We start from the raw sequence: 19,814 nt of genomic DNA, 5'->3' as shown, positions 1-19,814 counted from the left end.
ACTTTCCAAATTCTTTTTTTTTTTTTTGTTAATTTTACTAGCTTTGAGGTTCCAAGAACATTACGGATGAATTTTCAACATGTAATTTAGAGACTTGAATGAGTCAGATGTGGTTGAGAGAATTTGGTAGTTTTTCCAAAATAAAATTCCATCAGAATCTGATAAGCAAAACGGAAAAAAAAAATAAAGGTGGTATTTTTTTTTCTCTCTGTGGCCCGGAACCAACTGTCCCTTGGGGATTTTGGACCACTGCTCTGCAAGACATCATGAGCTCAGGGTGCTGTGGGCTGATGAGTCGCTATGGACTTTAGCAGCAGAGCTAACAATGATGTCACACAATATTCAGTCAGAAAGAAACCTGCTGAATTGGTTTTGTTGACGTAGCGACTCCTGGATTAATCTTTGGAGATTCATTTCTATAAACCGGATTGGATCGTCAAATATTTTGGGAAATTTATATAAAATATGGGTGTTGCTCTTAGTTACTCACTTCTGGGTTTCATCGGTCAGCTTATTGATCACCTGGCCGAGTGTGAACAAACTGCGGTTGATGTTGCAGCCTTCTTTTAGCCGTTCACCTGGAAAAGACAGAAGAGCAGACACTATGACTCGGAGTCTCAGCGGTCGGCTGTGGCTGTAATTTAAATCCACAAACCTTCTGCCCCGGTTTGGCTGGCCCTCTCAGATCCAGCTAGATCCACCAGATTCTGCAGGAAAATCCCAATGTAAACCCAGAACTGCCAAACATTCAAGAGACAGCCGATGAGCTCACCAAGTTAGACACGATGATGGCTCCGTCAGCACTTTCACTCGATGCCGGGTCGCTCCGTTCACGACTCTCCAGGATCTGAACAGATGAATAAAAACATCTTAATGATGGAATTCTCCTGTGTGCCCATAAACTGACAGATACAGATCTTACCATCCGAAATATGGTGTGCGAGCGGCTGCTCCTCTGGTTCATCTTCGTCTTCCCATAGCGGCGGTTTTCTGAGGAGTTTCAAAAACGTTAAAGGAGTCAGAGGCAGACGCATGGACGCATCCGGTGAAAGCTGTTGGTTCTTACTCTCTCCTTTCCGGATCCAGGCCAGGACCTGTGAGGAAGACGTGACCAGCTCCTCGGTCAGGTCCGCCACATACACATTTTTCTGTGGAGATAATGAACATCAATCAAAGATATGCTAACAAACGTGCCCCGACTGTTGACTCTGTGGAGAACTCACATTCATGCCTTCTCTCACTTCCAGGGGCTTCCTTTTCCAGTGGTCCACCAGCAGATCCGTGACCGTCTCGTTGTAGATTTCCATGTAGGACACCCTGAGAAGAAACTCCTTCTTTGGAAACTTTGGGGAAAAAAAAAAATCAAAGTCGGTCTTCATACAAATTACTTTTATTACAACTTCAGAATGAAACATTGCAACATTTGGGGGGATTTAAGAACTTATATTAATTTTCAAGTAGAGATCGATTTGATTTTGGTGAATGGATTATTTGAACCCAATTCTGTGAAAATGTGGAATGTACCATTAGAAATCAAAACAAAACGCAGGCTGGAAGAGTGTGTTGTGGAAATTTTGCAGATTAAGAAGATTATAAAAAATCAACCACAACTTCACAGTTGTGATAACAGAAATATATTTCTATGATATTAAGTCCTGAACCGGATATTGATCATTCATGTAGAGAAAATGGTATGGTCGAGTCGGGGGTGGGATTGTATAAGTTCCTGCCACTCCCATTCAAGCGATCTACTTGTGATTCACTAGGTGATAAGTTTTGTCATGTATTGTGACCTGATTGCTTGAAATAAACCATTTCATTCATTCATGATCATGTTCAGTTTCTCTTTTCTTACATTTTTTAATTATTTTAATTTTTACTGCAGCATATACCTGTTCCTTTCAGAAAACACACCCTATGTGTACTAAGATCCTCATGCTGCTGGATAATTACTAGGATTAAAAATATGAGAAAGTAAAACATGACATTTTCAATTATTATGACTTTTGTACAGTTATCCTTCTCTCCTTCAAATATTGAATGTAAAGAATGTTGGTCCAGAATCCTTTTTTTTTAAAATCTATGTATGGTAATAAAATCCTATGCTTAAAGTCACACTGATCATTTTTTGATCTAATGTAAAAGCGTTCCCAGTGGTCTTTTAATTATAATGTTTTCAAAAAAAAAAAAAAGTATATTTTCTAGGACAGAGAGGCAGGAGTTCATTAGAAATTCACATCTGACTTTTGGCCAGAATTGTTGGAACACAATAATTTCCCATCATTCCTTAATTAACACTCTTTCCCACTAGCTTACAGCCCCTCCCACTTCCTACCCCAACATTAGCAGTGCAACATGGAGAGCAATATTGGAGCTATCCAGCCGTAAATATTAGAGCCAGATCCCAGCGCAGACGAGGAAAACAAAAATGTACATAAATATATTTGTCTACACATTAGAATGAAGCTGAGCAGAGTTTGATGTTGTAGGTCCTAAATCACATCTACAAGCTTTTTCAAACAATATTCTACCCCTGATTTACAATGATTTGAGTAAAGAACCACTTCTCCTTATATGCATGTCTTCAATCATCAGGAAAATGCACACAAACATGATAAAACACAATATTTGTGATACAAACAAGACGACGTGTATTAAAAAAATAACAGAATTAATTTTGCTTAGAACGTTACCCCCGCAACTCAGTCCCGGATGAGCAGAAGAAGATGGATGGACAATTAACTTTTTTAACAACCAATATGACGAATTTTAAATATGTCTGTACTTGAAGACTGAAAAACTTTTTTTTTTAAATTGCAAATCAAAGTAAACTTGAGGACATGTTTTTCATGCATCTATTTTATCTATTCATTTTTTCAACTTTATCTCTGAACTGCAACTAGACTACTTTTATTTTTCTAAGCATTTTAATTTAATCTGTTTTTAGTTGGGTTTGTAATGATTGTTTTATGTGGTACTTGCTCTCGTCTTTTATGTCTCTTAGCTTGTGAGGTTTTATCTTCTATCTTTTTAACCTGCAAAGCTTTGTCTTAAGTTCTTACCCTCTGGAGTATTTATTTTTATGCTTTTAACTTGTGAAGCACTTTGTGACACCCTATTATTTAGTCGAATTGTTTGCATTTTTCTACACAACCAAAGGGTCACAACAAAGCAGCAGCATGAAGCTCCAGAGCCTCAGCTTGTAGAACCGACTTTTCTGCTTGTGATTTGGACATTTTGTATTAAATAGTGGTTAAAATAAAAGTCTAATAAATACAGATGCAAAGTTTAAACACCAGAATTTTAGAATGGTTACATGTTTTCCTTAGTTATAGTTAAAACTGTTTTAAGACAGGTTTTTGAATCCTAAATACTTTTGTATTTTTATTTTATTTCTTGTTTTCCCATACATGTGTCCAGTGGTTATGCAGACTTACCTTCTTGATGGTTTGGAAAACATCTTCCATAGCCAGAGGAATGACCCCTGGAGCATGCTCGCTGCCCATCATGGTGAACGTCTTACCGGAACAAGTCTGACCGTACGCGAACATGGTTCCTTTAGGGGAAAAACGGACATTTAAACCAATCCAAGCTCGGTTTTGTTGGAGACAACTGTCAAGCTAGAACAAACCGTTGTATCCCCCCACGGTGGACACGACCAGGGGTTTGGCAATGTCGCGGTACAGCTGGTCGGTGCTCTCCTCTGCGGTGAACACTCGGTCTGCAAAGAGCAGCACATGACGGTGAACCCGCCCTGAAGAGCCCCGGGGCAGTTCTGAGGGGTAAATACACAACTAAATTAAAAATACCGAAGCTGAAGCTTTTCCCGGTGTTTCCATCGTCGATGGGATAGATGGATCTCGAGTCTGCTTTCCAGAACAGCTGGACGGGTTCTCCCTTCCCTGCTGCGGCGTTCTCCTCCCTAATTTGACCCACAAGACACAAAGTCCGTTATTGCTATTATCACATAGTTCACATCCACACTGTAATTGTAGTTTAATGACGCGATTATAACAACAAAGCACTAGAAATGTTGGTTTGGAGACGTTAACGGTTAGCTAATTTAGCTAAATTCTTCAAAGTCTCACCTCTCGACGAGTGGACGAAACCGAACACAAACCTTTACTGCATCCTCAGTCATTGTTCTGAACGCTGACGGTAAAACACAGCAATAGCATAAACATTAATTTTATAAAACTCCGCCTAAAGTGGCTGTACGTACAGAAATGACGCCGTTTTTTTTAAATGTTGCTTCCTTTAATTTGGTTGGATAGCTTTGTCGATGGAAGGATCCATTTGTGATTCAGAGAGGGGTGCGTGTGTGATCGTAGACAAAACATTTGGGCAATGTTATCAGACAATACGTTTTATATACCATGTTTACCAATATTAATTCGTGTAAGTGGAAATATTTTAATTTATTTGTCTTTTATACGTTTAAAAAGCAATATAGTATTTTAATGTTCGAGAAAAAACTCCCCCAACAAGCACCAACTTTTCAATCTCCAGTTCGACGCAAACCCGGAAATACAAAACTTTATGGAAAAATTCTGGTTCACATTAACAAATTAATAAAACAAGCAACCAAACAACATTTTCTTCAAGTGGTAGCAGTAAAATACTATAATAGTATAATAATAATAAATACAATGTATTAAAAAAAACAACAACAACATCATATTGCTAGAGATGCTATGTTAGCCTGTTACCATAGTTCAAGATACGTAAAGATCGACGCCATATTGGACATGTCAGTAAGAACATTTTTACAGACACAGTAAAATGATAATAAAATGCTTAATATTCGTCTGGTTAAAAAACAAAAAAAATCAATTTCTGATCCCTCGTGAAATCTTAAAATGGTGATTTAAGCACATACTTCCTCCTTGCATTTTTTTATACTCAACAAACAGCTGACACTAGGAGTTTTTTTCATTCAAAACTTTATTAAAGTCTACAATATATCAAGGCATTCTTCAAAACAGCAGCTCAAACAGATAGGCAGGCAAATGACCACTGGATCTGTGGAAAAATAGCTTTTTATTCTCCTTTTTTAAAACGATGGAGCATGACAGAATATAGCTTAACATTGAGCGAATTATCAAAAAACAATCAGCAATTGCAGCCACGAGGAACAAACAGAACAATAAATAATTGTAAAACAAAAATTATCACAAATTTTGTATAAAGAGCATTGTTTTATAAACATTATATTGGGTAGAATTTTATCTTAAATAACTTTTTTTTTTCAAAAAATAATTAAAAGGAAAATAAGATTGAATGAAACAAAGATTCAAAAAAAGCAAAACAAAACTATGGTGGCCCTGAAATCCAAATCCCTTACCAAAAACATTTTGAAGACCGCAACAAAACTAAAAGTAGCATTCTATTTTAGAAATCAAAACCAAGTTTCAAGAAATGAAAAACAAAAATCAATAAACCAAAAATGAAAAAACAAAAAATCCTTTTAGAAAGCAAAATTAATTAAAAATATATATATATATATATATTTCCAGTAATCAAAATGAAATGTGACATGTCAAAGTGTAGTGTTAATGGGAAATGTAGTGGACACTGAAATAAATTTTGTGATGAAAACAAGACGCCGTGTATTAAAAAAATAACAGAATTAATTTTGCATAGAATGTTACCCCCGCAACCCAGTCCCGGATGAGCGGAAGAAGATGGATGGAAAAAAATTTTTTAACAACCAATGTAACAAATTTTAAATACGTATGTCTGTACTTAAAGACTGATAAACATTTTTTTTGAATTGTAAATCAAAGTAAACTTGAGAACATGTTTTACATATATCTCTTTTATCCATTCATTTTTCAAATTTATCAGATCAACTTGAATTAAATGTTTTTCTGATTAATTTTAAACATGCAATGCTCAATTTTCTCACTTGATGGTACTGTTTCTTGCTTTCATAATACACTGACATTGCAAGCCTCTATATTTAGATAACAATGAGTATGAAAAAACAGCTAGATATAAAATAAATAAAAAATGTTTTATTTGTTATGTTCCATAAATAAACAAAAGAAGACAAAACCTCCACATTCTACCGTGTGTTTATTTCGTTCTGTCTTTTTCTGTTTTTCAGGCTATTTAAAAAGGCTGCTTTTTGTCAATAAAGTTCATTTACTTTTGAATTCTTTTCAGTTTCAGTTGTAAATTTTCTTTTACTATTTGATTGAGAGAAGTTGATTTTTGCTTTTTTTAAATATTTGTGTTTCATTTTCTTTGCTGAAGAGATTACATGTCTTGACTATCTAAAATAGCCAATTTGAAATAAATATGTACATAATCAAATTAATAAATAAATAAATGTGTCATTAACTATTTAAAATTGGCAATGAATAAATAAAAGTAGGCATTAAAAAACACGTTTAAATATTTCATGACATATTTAATTCATTCATGGCCCAGTTTGGGCTAAAATAGACAAAATGACTGTGACTGTAAAATACTTTGGGCCTTCAAGGAAGATGATACTATACAAGTATTTACAATTTATGATTCTTTTGATGGCATTTGCTGCATCTGTTTAACAGTTTTCTAGACTCTGCACAGAGAATTTGTGGGTGGATGTGTTTCTTGAATAAGAAACACTTCTTGAGAGATCCACTGGCGTGTGATTTTTCTTTGTCTGAAAATCCTTGGTGTAATTGTTTCAAATGACAAAAAATGTTATGTTTTTTATGCCTAATGAAATGTAACTACGTATACTGTTGTAGCCTGTAATAGATTGTGTTTTTTAACATCAACAAAGATGCCGCATCATCTAGCGCTTGACGGAGACTTTGGGTTATTATGAAAGATTTGTTCATTCATGGATTTCTCACAACGTTTCTGTTGTAGCAGCATGTTGTTTTGGTAATTTGATGACTACAAAAAGAGGTTTCTTTATTTTCTGTGACAAAGAAAGTCTGTTTTAAAAATGTTAATAGTTTATTAATGCAATGCATACTTGCACACTCCAACCCCTCACTGCTGAGTGTCAGAGAGTGAGGTTTTGGTTCTCATTTCCTCCTTAGGTATGACTCAGCCTGAATTTGACCTCATGACCTTCCAGTCTGAGAGTAATTACTTTGCTTCAAGGCCCCTGAGGTGCTTCCTGTTACACAGAAACACATACGATAAGAACAGAACACATGCAATCTCTGCACTTCAGCTCTGGTTTTAATAAAGTATTTGACTTCCATGGAAAACTGTAACTTTGTTCAAATTCCTGTCAGTAATGAGTCATTTATTCTCCGGAATCAAAGAGCAGTGAAGCAGTTTTCTGCTTTTGTCCTCTTTTCAGCTGCAGACTGAGACACTCCCAGTGTAGAAATGGAAACTGCCGCAGATCAATCCTCTGTACAGCCATCAGACTTTACAACGCCGCTATTTAAATATAAAATCAGCTTATATGTATATATAATCATTGTAGATATGTGTGTTTATATATTTTTTATGTTTATAGGAATACATGTGTTTGCGAATGTGTAGGTGTATGTGTGTTTATATTAATATATATGTGTATAATATTAATATGCTATATTATTGTCAATATCCTATACTAATCATTTTTAACTTATTACTTGTAATTACCGTATTTTCTGGACTATAAACCGCATCTGCTCAATTTAAGAAAAAGAAGAAAAAAAACGAAATACAAGCCGCACTGGACTATAAGCCGCAGATATCTATGTTGAAAAATGTTATATTTACTGCATGTAGAGACCAATTTTGTATTGTGAATGTACATGTATGTACCTGCTGTCTCCAGCGTCTCAGCATAGATTAATTGATGCTAAGCTTGTTTTCTTCCTAGACAGCAAGCTTCATGGCCTTCTACTTAAAATGTGCACCACACAAACTTATTTGCGGGATTTCCATGATGAAGAAGCGAGGATTTGAAAATAATTACCAGTTAGTAATTTGTCATGAGTGTTCTATCTGCTACAGAAAAAGTAGCGTTGGCTATTCTGATTTACATAGATATTTTTGTCTCTTGTTTTTGATTCTATTTCCGGTTAGAGCTCCCCTAACAGTGGAAGAAAAATACACACAATAGCCGCACCTTTGTATAAGCCGCATGGTTCAAAACCTTGGAAAAAAGTAGCGGCTTATAGTCCAGAAAATACGGTATTTATGTATTTAGTAAATTTCATATACTTTTTTTAATGCAACCTTTTGACTCTTTGTGGTGCCATAACAGATTAATTTAACCTTTGGGATATGAATAAAGTTTAATTCAAGTCCATTGGCTTCCAGTTCAATTTAGAATTGCTTTTAAAATTTTACTTTTAGTTTTCAGAGCCTTGCAGGGACAAACTCACAAGGACATTGCTCCTCCCCCTTTCTTATGCCCGCCCAACTTCTTCTTTTGCCTTCAGTCTAAGAAAAACAGAAATACAAATAAGATCAATAAAAATAAAGTTTAGCCTAAATTACAATTTGGTTTTTTTATAAGTACACACCTTGTGTGTCAGAAGACCTATAACCCATGTTGTAAAATCTCTTATTTTAAGTTTATTTTTAAGTTTATTTTTAAGTTTATTAAAAAAACAGATTAGAACTGCTGCACAGTATATATTTTATTTAAAAACAGTTAAAAACAAATGTTCTTATAGACACAAATCACTAAAACAGCACACAATATGGATTAAGGGAATAACTGACATTGCAAAACACAACATTTGAAATGAAGCACAGATGATAAAAATAAGACAGACAAAACAGTAAATACGTATATATTAGACAAAAAAAGATCTTCAGAAGACCTGAAAGAGGAACCGTCAAATTTTAATACTTTTTTTTACAAAAAAAGGGATTATGTGTCATCTTTTAAATTATCTTTTTAACTTTTATGTATTCATACATTCTAGTTTCAACTTTTAGGATAAATTCTGTGTAGCTGAGGTCTGGTTTTTTTCATTGTTTTTCTTAGCAAACTAGACACATGGGAAATATTTGTTCATCCCTTAAAGCCTTTTGTCAAAAGTTAAGAAAAACTGACGCAACTATAAAAAAGAAAAACTTGATACTGATACTTGATACTTGATACTTGATACTGGAACTATCGCAAAGAGACAGAGACACAGTACATCATTAATACAGACTACAAAGTGCCTTTTATCCATGTTTTTTGGTTGTTTGTAGTTTCAAGGAAAATGTGTACAATGGCTGAAAAAAGGTTGAAAAAGGGAGAGTTAAGGTTTAAAATCAATCATAATTGGAATAATTTCAACAATATTTGACTTGAGGAGAAGGTAAAAACTAGAACAACTGTCTTCTATATCTGACAGACGATGAAAGCATTGTAGTAGCACTCCCGCATCACTCTCCAGAAGCCGTGTTCAGTCAGCACAGTGCAGCCGGTGTCCTGGATGGAGCCATCAGGCTGTCCCGTTTCCCATTTGGTGAAGATCAGAGGCTGATTGTTCAAGTCAACCTGGAATTTCCCGTCTGCCGTCTTGTTGTTGACTCCGATCCAGACTTCTTTGAAGGCGTCTCCAAACACCTCCATCAGCTTGCTGTTCTCCTCCTCATTCTGGGGCAGAGCCAGCTCCAGACCTCTCTGGGAGCAGAACTCCACGGCCGTCTCAAAGGAGTCTCTTTCACTTTTGGACACAAAGAACTTCTGACCGACCCTCCGGACAAATGGATATTCTTTAGCTAAAAAAATAAGCGACATGTTTTTTTAAAAACCGGAAGCATATTGCATTAAAAAAACAACTTTTTTTCTGTTATAATTTTTTCGAGGGGTTTATGTTCTTTTCGTCAATATTTTATGTCCATTTTTATATTCATTGGACAAATGTGCTTCTTTATTTTTACACAGTCAGGATTTAATACTTGTACATGTTTCAAATGTCATTAAATGCTTTCAAACTAAATAAACCACTTCTAAAGCAACTTTAAATCTAAATTTATTTTCGTGTCTTCCTCATCAGAAATTTGCTACAAGAACATGTTAAAAACATTAATTAATTATTAATTATAAGCTTTTCTTCCACTCTCTTCTAGTCACTTATGTTTTATAAAGGCTTTTCCCTTACATTTAAACAAAAGTAAAAGTTAAAAAAGTATGTTTCCAATATTTAATTTGGAGAACTGATATGTCATCAGGGATTGTGCACCTTACCCAGTACATACTGCTGTAACTTGGTTAGGCTGTCCTGCAGGGCCTTGACTTCTGATGAACCGCTGCAAGTATCTGAATCAAACAGATAACATTTAGGTTAAAGAAACAGGATGGAGGATAGTTTGAAGTAATACAAATTCATCAAATCTAATTTATTTTAAATGAAAAGCTTTAACCCCTGAAAATAACTTGTTATGATGGTGAAGTTTTTTAAAATTATGTGGCACATAGTCTGAAATTCTAAGTCCTGGCAAAGAGCATTGGCCACCTAAAGAAAAAAAATACTTAGATTATATCAGTTTAGTTTATTTTCTGATCCTGAAGGAAGTTTTATTTTGAAAAACTGCAGGATTCTGTTCACAAATCTATCTTGGTCATGTGACATAAAGCGGCAATATGCATGGCTACCTCCATTGCTAAGTTAGTAGCCCAAAGCTAAAACACTAACAAAAACCAAACGATAAAAGTTTTTTGCAAATTTTCCTTTGATAGAAATTAGCCAGCGGGCAAACCAAAAAGAGCCTTCAACTTAAAAGAACAATAAAGCTGCTGTTTACAGACAAATCCAGGAGTCCTCCTAAACATGCAGAATTATTGAGACAGTTGCTCTCATGTAGCAGTCGCTGGTCTGTCTAACATGCGGCAACAGACTCTTGACTGTTTCACACAAGTAGATAATAAAGCTGGAGATTAATCAATCCATAGGTCACAATTAATCAATCACACAAAAACACGATTGCATGACAGCTCACATTTTAAATGATTAAAATTAAAAGCCAATGGAGAGTAATCACCTTTGTCACAGGTTCCTGGTGGTCCTCTTGATCCACGAGGACCTGATGGTCCAGATTCACCCCGTGGTCCAGTTGGTCCTCTTTCACCTTCTTGACCCTGTGGTCCTGTACTCCCAAGAGAACCTTTTTCCCCCTTTGGTCCTTGTTTACCTTCATCCCCAGGTCGTCCAGGTTCACCCTGTGGTCCTATTTCACCCTGTAGACCTTTACCTCCTGGAGTCCCTCGAGGTCCTTGAACTCCTGGTCGTCCTTGTGGTCCACTTTCTCCCTTGGGTCCCTGTTCACCTACATCCCCAGGTGATCCACGTGGTCCAGGTTTTCCATCCAGTCCAGGAAATCCAAGTCTTCCTGGTTGACCTGGGAATCCAGGTTTTCCTGGTGGGCCTGTAAACCCCATGGGTCCCAGATCTCCTTTATTACCTTTTGGTCCTATTATGGTTAGTCCAAGAGGCCCAGGTGGTCCAGGTGGTCCAGGTGATCCTCGTGGTCCTGGTGGTCCTGGTGGTCCAGCTAGTGCAGGAGGTTCAGGTTGAATAACTGGTGGAGATGGAAAATATGGTGGTGGAAACAGAAAACATGAGCATAAAATTAATGGAAGTGAAAACAAGGTTAAGACTGTTAAAGTCTCGAAACAGACAGTAGAGAAAACTGTCCAACAACAGAGTCTTCAAGAATTTTGATCAAGTGAAATGAGGACAACATGAGAGAGCTTTAACAAGTGTCTTCTGCTTGATTATGATAACAGTACTTAAGCATGAAAATAGCACAAAATGTTAAGTCAGAGCTGAAACTGTCAATCTAAACGGTTGAATCATCACAAAAAGGAACATTAGCCTTTTTAAAGTGCTTTTTTTCCCCATAAGGGCAGGGCAACGATAGTAGTACTCTAGTATGTTCATAAAACTTAATGTTTACGCTGTAAAGGAAATGGAAATTGACTGTTTTAAAATGTTTTTGCTCGTATTGTTTTGGAAATTGATTTTTCTGTATGAGTTGTGATTTCTGATTTTAATGGACCCAGGAAGACTAGCTGAAGGCTATAGCTCTCAACAGGATCCATATCAATAAACAAATAAACTTCTGTGATATGAAAAGGACACTACCCACACATCACCACTAAATCCAAACCCCTGACTGGTCACAGTGCCCCCTTGCTGCGATTAAACACCAAAAAGCTCAATTGGTTAAACTTTTAGTGCGTGATCAGTGAACGCCTGATTTGTGCGTAGAGTCCAGGACCGGACTTAAAAACTTGTGTAGCGACGTGCGATCATGACTGTTCTGGATGCGGAAGCTTAAATTCTGTTTAGCCTAGACTATTATTCTGAAAGTGTCCACTTAAAAGCAAGTCGATGCCGTCGGAGTGAATGCAAGATCAGTCACAAATTTCCAATGAAGTCCTACCGCTCTGCAGAAACTATGTTCTAGAAAACAACACGTTTTCTGTGTTTTTAGTTACAATTGGCATAATCATAATTAAAAGACCACTGGGAACACTATTAAAATATGACTGGAGTGGGTCCAAAACAAGAGCATTGTGGTAAGTAAGTGTTGCAAACCTACCATAACCGGATCCAAATCCGTATTTACCACGGGCCAGGAATTGGCTGTGGCTGACAGGAACAGTCCCGCAGAGGACACAAAGTAGAAGGCAAGTCCGCATCTGTTAAAATAAAAATAAAAACAGTCAAGTTTGAGTTTTGTGCAATTACAGCCTCATTATTTAGACACTATGTGATTTCATTTGTCAGGGCTATTTAAAGGGGCCCTACCACGAAAATTCTACTTTTTGAGGTTTTAAATGGATTTTGCTGTTCGTTCCTCACTATAAAGAACCATAAAACGGCATTTTGATGCGTTCATGCATTCAAGAGTAATCCTATAAAAACCTACGCTGTCTGCAGCAGCCCCTCCCATACCCACGAAAACGAGCGGGTGGAAACATGCTGAGGTAAGCACGACGCCACCCACTGTCCTGCAAGCCCCAGCCCCACTGAGCTAGTGGTGATCAGCAAAAAAACATCCATTTTAGATGCAGCATATTGGATCTTCCAGTTGTGTCCTGTCTTCCATAAATTCCACCTCTACTCCAATTCCACTCCTTATAGTACCTACCGGATCGGACTGCTCAGTGGAATTGAGGCTTTACCTCAGGGCTCTATAACCTGTGGCTCCAGATCTTTTATCTCTCAGTGGTGGCTCCTTGGCCAAACATAAAATAAGTCAGGGAGACTGCTGACTCAACCATGTTGAGCGTCATCGAAGCTCCCTGCTAACTGCTGCCTAACCAAATTTACCTAAAGAAAACAAATAAACAAAGACCACAAACTAAGACTACCGACCTCGAACTAAAATAAAAAACCCAGCAGTGTAAGACTGCTGAGGACAAAAATAAACAAAAGAAAAATAAAATAGCATTTGTTTTAAAGTAAGGATTTTTTATTTAGATTAGTTAAATTTATGGCTGGCTGAGAGGATAAACTATATGAGTTTTTACATCCACGTTGACCTGAGGACGTCTTGTTTGCTCAACGCTACCTCCACAATGCACAGATTTTATATGCAAAGCAAAACTTTGGTGAAAAGCTTAATCTTTCATGAGTTCAAAGCACATTACCTTATGTTGCACAACATTGGTTGCTAGCGGCCACTGAGATGATCCTGTTTGGCACAGACCATCTTTAATTTTGAAAATAAGTTATTTGACCTTCTGTCACATGTTAAAATATCTAATTTTGAGTGATGCCAGGTTCTTTTTATGTTTTAGTTACTGTTTGTGCCAAAAAATAGGTATAACTCATGTTGATTATTAAAAAAGAAGGTCGTCAATGCAAATTCAAACTTCTTGAAGGCTAAAGTAAGACTCTCCTTCTAGGTTTTGATAAGTAGAAAACGAGCCCAAATGCCGACCCCTGCTTTAGCTGATGACATTACCCTGTTTTATTTACCCTGTTATGTTTATGCCACTACATTAAGAACTAAAGTCACAGATTTGAAACCAAAATGTTTTCAATTGCAAACAAAATGTTCAGCTCTAAAAACAAAATTTTCAATGCTGCATTCACACTGGATGTGTCAAATTCCCTTCTGCTGTATGTCCATACTTTAGTTTCTGTCCTTGGTAAATAAATTAATTCAAATTCAATGAATGAAGCATTACAGAAGTTGTTACTGTTGAATCTGAACCTTTTCTGACTCGTGACATATATTACTAGTATGATTTGTATAGATGAACTATAGTTTTTTTTATATAAATGAGACATTGAAATATAAAGAGAAAATTGTGTTCATGATAAAAACTTTTGTTTTTTACTTTAAACAAAAGCACGCAAGAGTTCTTACAAATAAGAAACTCTGCAACACAATATAATCTGCTGATGAAAGAATCCTGGTTGAACAGAACAGATCAAAAGTTTGTGTCCACCTTCTAGCAGGGTGAATAACAGGCAGACACTTTCTTACTCGTGGGCCACAAAGAGTTCAACATTTTGACAAAAGCGCCGGACCAGGAGCAGATTTGTGGTGTGTTTTGGTGATTCACCTCGTAAAAGAAAGAAATAACAAAGGATTTGGACAAGTTAAAGCCAAAACATGCCTTCATCATGATTAAAAGCTACTTGAAAACAGAACATTTTGGAGTTTTCATTTTAAAAATGTGGTTTTTAGTCTATTATTAGTAATATATTTGTATGTGATTTCAGACATTTTGATTTCACGACTGTGGCTTTTGTTCTTTTTGTAGGAGCGTAAATATTCCAACATCATTTTTGAGACTGCAAACCCCAAAACAAAGAGTCATTTCACAGCTCTGCTAAATGGAGAACCTCAACTCTTAAAAGTTTTCTCTAAAAACAAACTTTTTTGTATATTAATTTGTTCTTGCTTTCATTCTTAATGCAAATATAGAACATTAAAATTATATTTTCATTTGAAAAATACCAGTGGTTAAATTTAAAGATGAGTAATAATAAATAGGTAATTACCTTAGATGTTGTGCTGCCCTGTAGGAGTTCTAAAATCCCTTCTAAAAATCTGCATGTTTGGAGATTTATACACACTAAAGTCATGCAGGTCCAGCCCAGAGGAAGTGAGACGTTCAAGGATTTCCAGTTAAAAATGGACTTCCCTTATAATTAGAAACAGAGCCGAGGAATTGGATTTCATCACTCTGACAATTGAAAAGTGATGTGGGGTGTCTTTTTTTTTTCTTAACTTGTCCTGTCCTGCTGTGGGGTGTCTACCGTTGCTGTATCACCATTACATGAAATAATGACTCATACTTGGGAAAATTTTCAACAGTCCTAAATTACAGGGGAAGCAAAATAAACAGTATAAGTCCATATAAGGAACATTTGACTTTTTCTTTTGCTTTTAAAGGATAAAGACAAACACACAAGAAAAACTTAAGAAATGTTTATTCTCAGAACACTTTCTTGACCCAAATAAGGATTTTTTAGAGTTGCTTAATCCCTTCTGCTGCCGTGATAGATTCAGATACAGGTTGTTTAATACAGTGTGGACCAATCACTGGTAATTCTCTTACACCATTTCAAGTTTTTAGAAACCACACAATAAAAATATGTTGTTTATTTTTCTCATAATAAACAGCTTCTTTTATTTTCCTACTTTTTTTTCTAAATTTAAAAATGGTTCAACACTGTAGGAATCCATTTGCCCTTCCATTGAACCCGCTTCCTACTGAGCGGGGAACCAAGATGGCTTATATAATTTTTAATTATCAAATGGTTAAACCAGGGTGTCAAACATACGGCCCACCGGCCGTATCTAGCTCTTCAGATTGTTTAATACTGCCCAGTCATGAATAGAAAAAAATGTAAGGATATTGGGAAAAAATAGCAAGTTTCTATTCTATTCCCGAGTTAGGGTTTTTTAAAGAAATGGCTGCGATGCGCAATTCCACCACTAGGGGGAGCAAAGGAAATCCAAGACAGGCATAACAAGAGATCAAGAAATAAACATAATAAACAACTTAGTAAGGGATTAGGCTACTAGGTTGTTTGAGACATTTTTTCCAAATGAGAAAAAAAAAAAAAAACTTAACCAGAGGTAATTTTGCTATTATGTTACTAGTCCGGCCCACTTGAGATCAGACTGGTTGAAAATGGCCCCTTAACCAAAATGAGTTTGAAACCCCTGGGTTAAACACCCTGCACAGGTGTTGTGTCTTATGTTATACTCCAAGCCACTAGGAGGTGCTAGAGGATAGATGTCAGGGGGAGAGATGTTGGGAAAAGAGACACAGGATGAGAATGCAAAAATGGAGATCTATTGTTGAAACTTTAATGAAGCCAATGTTAAGTAAATATGCTTGTCTTCTTACGGAGGGTTAAGGGCACAAAAGAGGGGAGTTTAGAGAAAGTAGAAGATGGCAAACAGGGTAGTAACAAACAACCAAGTATGAATAGCGTTCTGGAATGGGCGGGTTCTGTCTACACACACACTCAGTGGTTACAAACACCTGCAGCAGCCAGGACCACGAAACCAAACTAAAGGCTGGTGTCATAGAGAAAGTTGATGCATCACCCTGGGTTTTACCTATTGTTGGTGGGATTAAGCTTTGTGCAGATTTGAGGGAATCAAACAAAACCGTCATCACTGACTGCTATCCATTGCCACAAATGGAGGAAATCTTTGCTAACCTACAGGGTGCAGAAATGTTCTTCACAACTGACCATGAAACATTTCAGCGCATGGTAGTGCGTCAGAGATGTCCTCCAAGTCTTCTCTTAGCAATGTCTGAAAATTCTCCTTTATTATGTTGACACCTGATGCTCCTTATAAAGCGGCATTCAGCCAGCAGTTACTGAGAGTTAAAGAACGTACACACTGAAGAATGTAAAGCCTCGCTCCTGTCCTGAACTGGTGTATTTTGCTGCTTTCTCTCCAACGTATTTTCTTCAGTACCATCGTTTAAATTGAATGAACTGATTGAGGAAGAATCAGAAACTACAGACCTAAAATCTGAATCAATGATGTGTACACTAGTTATTTCCCATGCATTTTCATTTTGATCTTTTGCAAGTTCTGTTTCTGAATCTAAGGATTTAGAAAAGACCAAATCCATAGGTGAGTAGATGTTAGAATATTCAGAAAATGCCTCATCTTGATTGGAGTGTGAGTTTGAAATGTTTATGTGAGTTATTTCAGGCGTTTTTTGTTTTTATCTTTTGCAGGTACTGTTTCAGAAACTAAGGGTGATGTTGCTGAAGCCATAAAATCATCGTCCATACAAAACTCACTGCTGCTCACTCTGGTTATTTCCTATGCATTTTCATTATGTCAGAAACTAAGCGTGATGAAAGGAACAAATCAGCAGGTATAGAAATGATAGTAGATTTTGAAGATTCCTCATCCTGATTGGAATCTGAGTTTCCAATGTGCACCCTGGTTATTTCAGGCGATATGCTGTTTGTGGTGGGCTCTGACCCTCAACTTTAAGGGGCTTTATTTTCACTCATGCTGATCGCTTTTTCTGTCCTTGAACCGCTCCGGTTTGCTCTTCTTCACTCCCACAAGGTCTTCCTAGAAACCTGGAAATTCAGAGAAAAGTGGAGACTTCAGAGAAAACCTCCAGGCCTTGTTCTTGTTGAGACAACAGCTTCTGGTAACAGCAGCTGTTCTGTTCTGATGGAAAGGTAAGCATTGTAATTTAGACAGTAAGTTTTCACATATCAGATAGTGCTAAAAAAACCAAACTTCTCTTTAAATTCTGCACCATCAACAGCTCTGTTCATCAGATCTCTAAAACCTGATTTAAACATCAGCCACTTGTACTTATTTTTTCTAAATGACAAAAATCTGCATTTTAAAAACTGCTTAAAAACGCACAAAAATAGAGACAACTCTAGCAAAAACTTCAGGAATATGAGGAAAAAGTAGATTAGAATTACCGTTGAAGTTCAATCTGAAGCCATTTTGAAAACAGGTGATTTGACAAGAATCCCATCTGATGTCAAACAGGGCCACCATGAAAGAAGAAAAATAAACAAATTCATGAAACAGATGGAAAAAGTCAAAGTTTTACAAGAATTAGGTTGTGCAAATAGGAGAAAAAAGGTAATTTTTAAAGTAAAAAATTTAGAGAATAAAAGAAAAGTCAAATAAAAATAAAAGTCAACATCTTATGATAAATGTTGTACAATTATTCATCAAAAGTCATAATTTTATAAGAAAAAAAAATCACGCTTTTTAAGGAAATAAAGTGTTAGTGTTTATGGAAGTGAAATATGGAAGTCTATTGCATAACATTTTTTTCATGTATTTTATATTTTTCAAGTACTGCTATTTTGTTTTCTGTTGTGTTTCGCGTACTTTACTGACATCCCTGCCTGCCTCTGTGACCTGAACTTCTCAGTAACTTATTTTAAATAATCTCAAACACATCACATGGAAAAACGAACGGCGGCTATTCGACTGCAATCATCTTTATGGTAAAGCTCAAAGCTCCCAACAGGCGGATCCTTTGTAATGATCTGACTCTTTTTCTCCATCAACACAAACAAAAATAAACAGTTCATATCACATAAACTAAACGCTGACGGCACAGACACATTGTGGCGTTTTATGGAAAGATCAGAACTAAGATTAGTTATGGAAAAAACAACATATAATCTTAAACTAAAGGGATATAAATACGAAGCAATTTAAAAAAAAAAGAAAACAGGAAAGATTACAAGAAAGATTACAAGTGGCACTGCATATTGTAAGTACAGCAAAGAAAAAACTTCACTAGGTAATTTTAGGAATTAAATTCAACACTTCCAAAGACTTTCGCTTTTAAAATGTTTCAACAATCAAACATTACTTTTATTAATTTTTGTTGCAGGATACCACACTGCTCAAGAGTCTGCTTTACTTTTTTGTACATGTATCTTTATTTTCACAAATTTACAACTTTATTTTGACAGAAAGATTACTTTTTTCTTGTAAAATTACAACTGTTATATCATAAATTTACTATTTTACTCTCGTAAAATGTTGTCTTTTCTCTAATATTTGTAAAATTGCATTCTTGTAAATTATTTTAATTTTATCATAACTTTACAATTTTTTTCTTGTAATTGTGCAAGTTTTTTCCCAATAATTTAGGGTGGCCCTTGGCAAAACTCTGTTGTAAAACACAGTAATTCACAAAATAAATAAATGAATAAACAATAAATGTACACAAACACAGACACAAAAAGAAAATGAAACAAAAAAATGGTTAAAAATGCAACAAATGAAACAGAATGAAACCAATATGAAGTGATATTTGTGCCACCACTTTAGGAAATTTTGACCTCAAAACTGACTTTTGTTTGCAATGTGATGGCACAAATATCACCAGGTGTAGATTAACTTTTCTGACAAAAAAAATAACTTTTTTAAATAAAAAAGAACATAAGGAAAGAAAGAAAAATTAACAAATGTAGTAAAAAATGAGGTTTTTGGTTTGTTTTTTATTTGCTTACATAACTAAATAAATACAAAGTATTCCGTTTATTTCCCTACCATCTGTTTTTTAAACTTATTTTTACCAAAGTACAGTATATAAGAGTGTGAAGGCAGCAGCGCCATCAAGTGGTTAGATCGAACACTGCAGGATGCTTTAAACCAAGAAGAGAAAGCAGAGATTTAACCATTGACTGTAAAAATAATGTTATAAATGTTATTCTTATATACAGTCTATGGATTTAACCTACAAGGATAAATGGAATTCCAAAAATAAATTTGGAAAAAAAAGTTATTCACATACTCAAACACTTGAAAATTTACAATTTATGCTTTTTTGTTTGAATAATTCACAATGTTGTTTTTTTTTTACTTGAACTTATTTATTTTGTTTGCCATTTATTTTTTTATATTGTATTAGGTTATTT

The 19,814-nt window shown here is 35.6% G+C and overlaps 2 protein-coding genes across 7 annotated transcripts in view; both read right to left on the bottom strand.

Annotated features, from left to right (window-relative positions):
• The window catches only part of cenpe (centromere protein E), a 23,224-nt gene extending 18,976 nt beyond the window's left edge, over positions 1–4,248 (bottom strand). For 3 of the 4 annotated variants that reach the window (XM_024281284.2, XM_024281286.2, XM_024281285.2), the window contains exons 1-10: positions 4,089–4,247; positions 3,810–3,922; positions 3,632–3,721; positions 3,438–3,556; positions 1,224–1,343; positions 1,067–1,148; positions 923–990; positions 773–847; positions 656–707; positions 491–578 (exon numbers count right to left, since the gene is read on the bottom strand). In XM_024281284.2, coding sequence (XP_024137052.1) covers positions 491–578; positions 656–707; positions 773–847; positions 923–990; positions 1,067–1,148; positions 1,224–1,343; positions 3,438–3,556; positions 3,632–3,721; positions 3,810–3,922; positions 4,089–4,141 — 860 coding nt within the window. In that variant the 5' untranslated portion in view covers positions 4,142–4,247. Of the gene's footprint in view, positions 1–490; positions 579–655; positions 708–772; positions 848–922; positions 991–1,066; positions 1,149–1,223; positions 1,344–3,437; positions 3,557–3,631; positions 3,722–3,809; positions 3,923–4,088 lie in introns of all 4 variants that reach the window. The other variant, XM_036212270.1, reaches the window with a different exon arrangement.
• Positions 4,249–8,583: 4,335 nt separating this feature from the next.
• Positions 8,584–18,823, bottom strand: LOC112152055 (pulmonary surfactant-associated protein D). Of its 3 annotated transcripts, XM_036212272.1 has the most exons (6): positions 17,847–18,823; positions 17,383–17,486; positions 12,499–12,598; positions 10,936–11,472; positions 10,142–10,213; positions 8,584–9,672 (listed from the first exon to the last, which is right to left on the bottom strand). In XM_036212272.1, exons 3-6 carry the CDS (start codon positions 12,596–12,598, stop codon positions 9,290–9,292), a joined length of 1,092 nt encoding a protein of 363 aa, XP_036068165.1. In that variant the 5' UTR covers positions 17,383–17,486; positions 17,847–18,823; the 3' UTR covers positions 8,584–9,289. The 3 variants fall into 3 exon arrangements, with proteins under 3 accessions (XP_036068165.1, XP_036068166.1, XP_024137057.1); XM_036212273.1 differs by lacking the exon at positions 17,847–18,823 and having other exon boundaries at positions 17,383–17,610; XM_024281289.2 differs by lacking the exons at positions 17,383–17,486; positions 17,847–18,823 and adding an exon at positions 14,919–14,997.
• Between the last annotated feature and the right edge of the window lie 991 nt (positions 18,824–19,814).

The sequence above is a fragment of the Oryzias melastigma genome, linkage group LG6 (genome assembly GCF_002922805.2).
Source record: "Oryzias melastigma strain HK-1 linkage group LG6, ASM292280v2, whole genome shotgun sequence".
NCBI lineage: Eukaryota > Metazoa > Chordata > Actinopteri > Beloniformes > Adrianichthyidae > Oryzias > Oryzias melastigma.
Note: the sequence above shows the minus strand (reverse complement) of the source record. Positions and strands in the feature narration are given on the sequence as shown.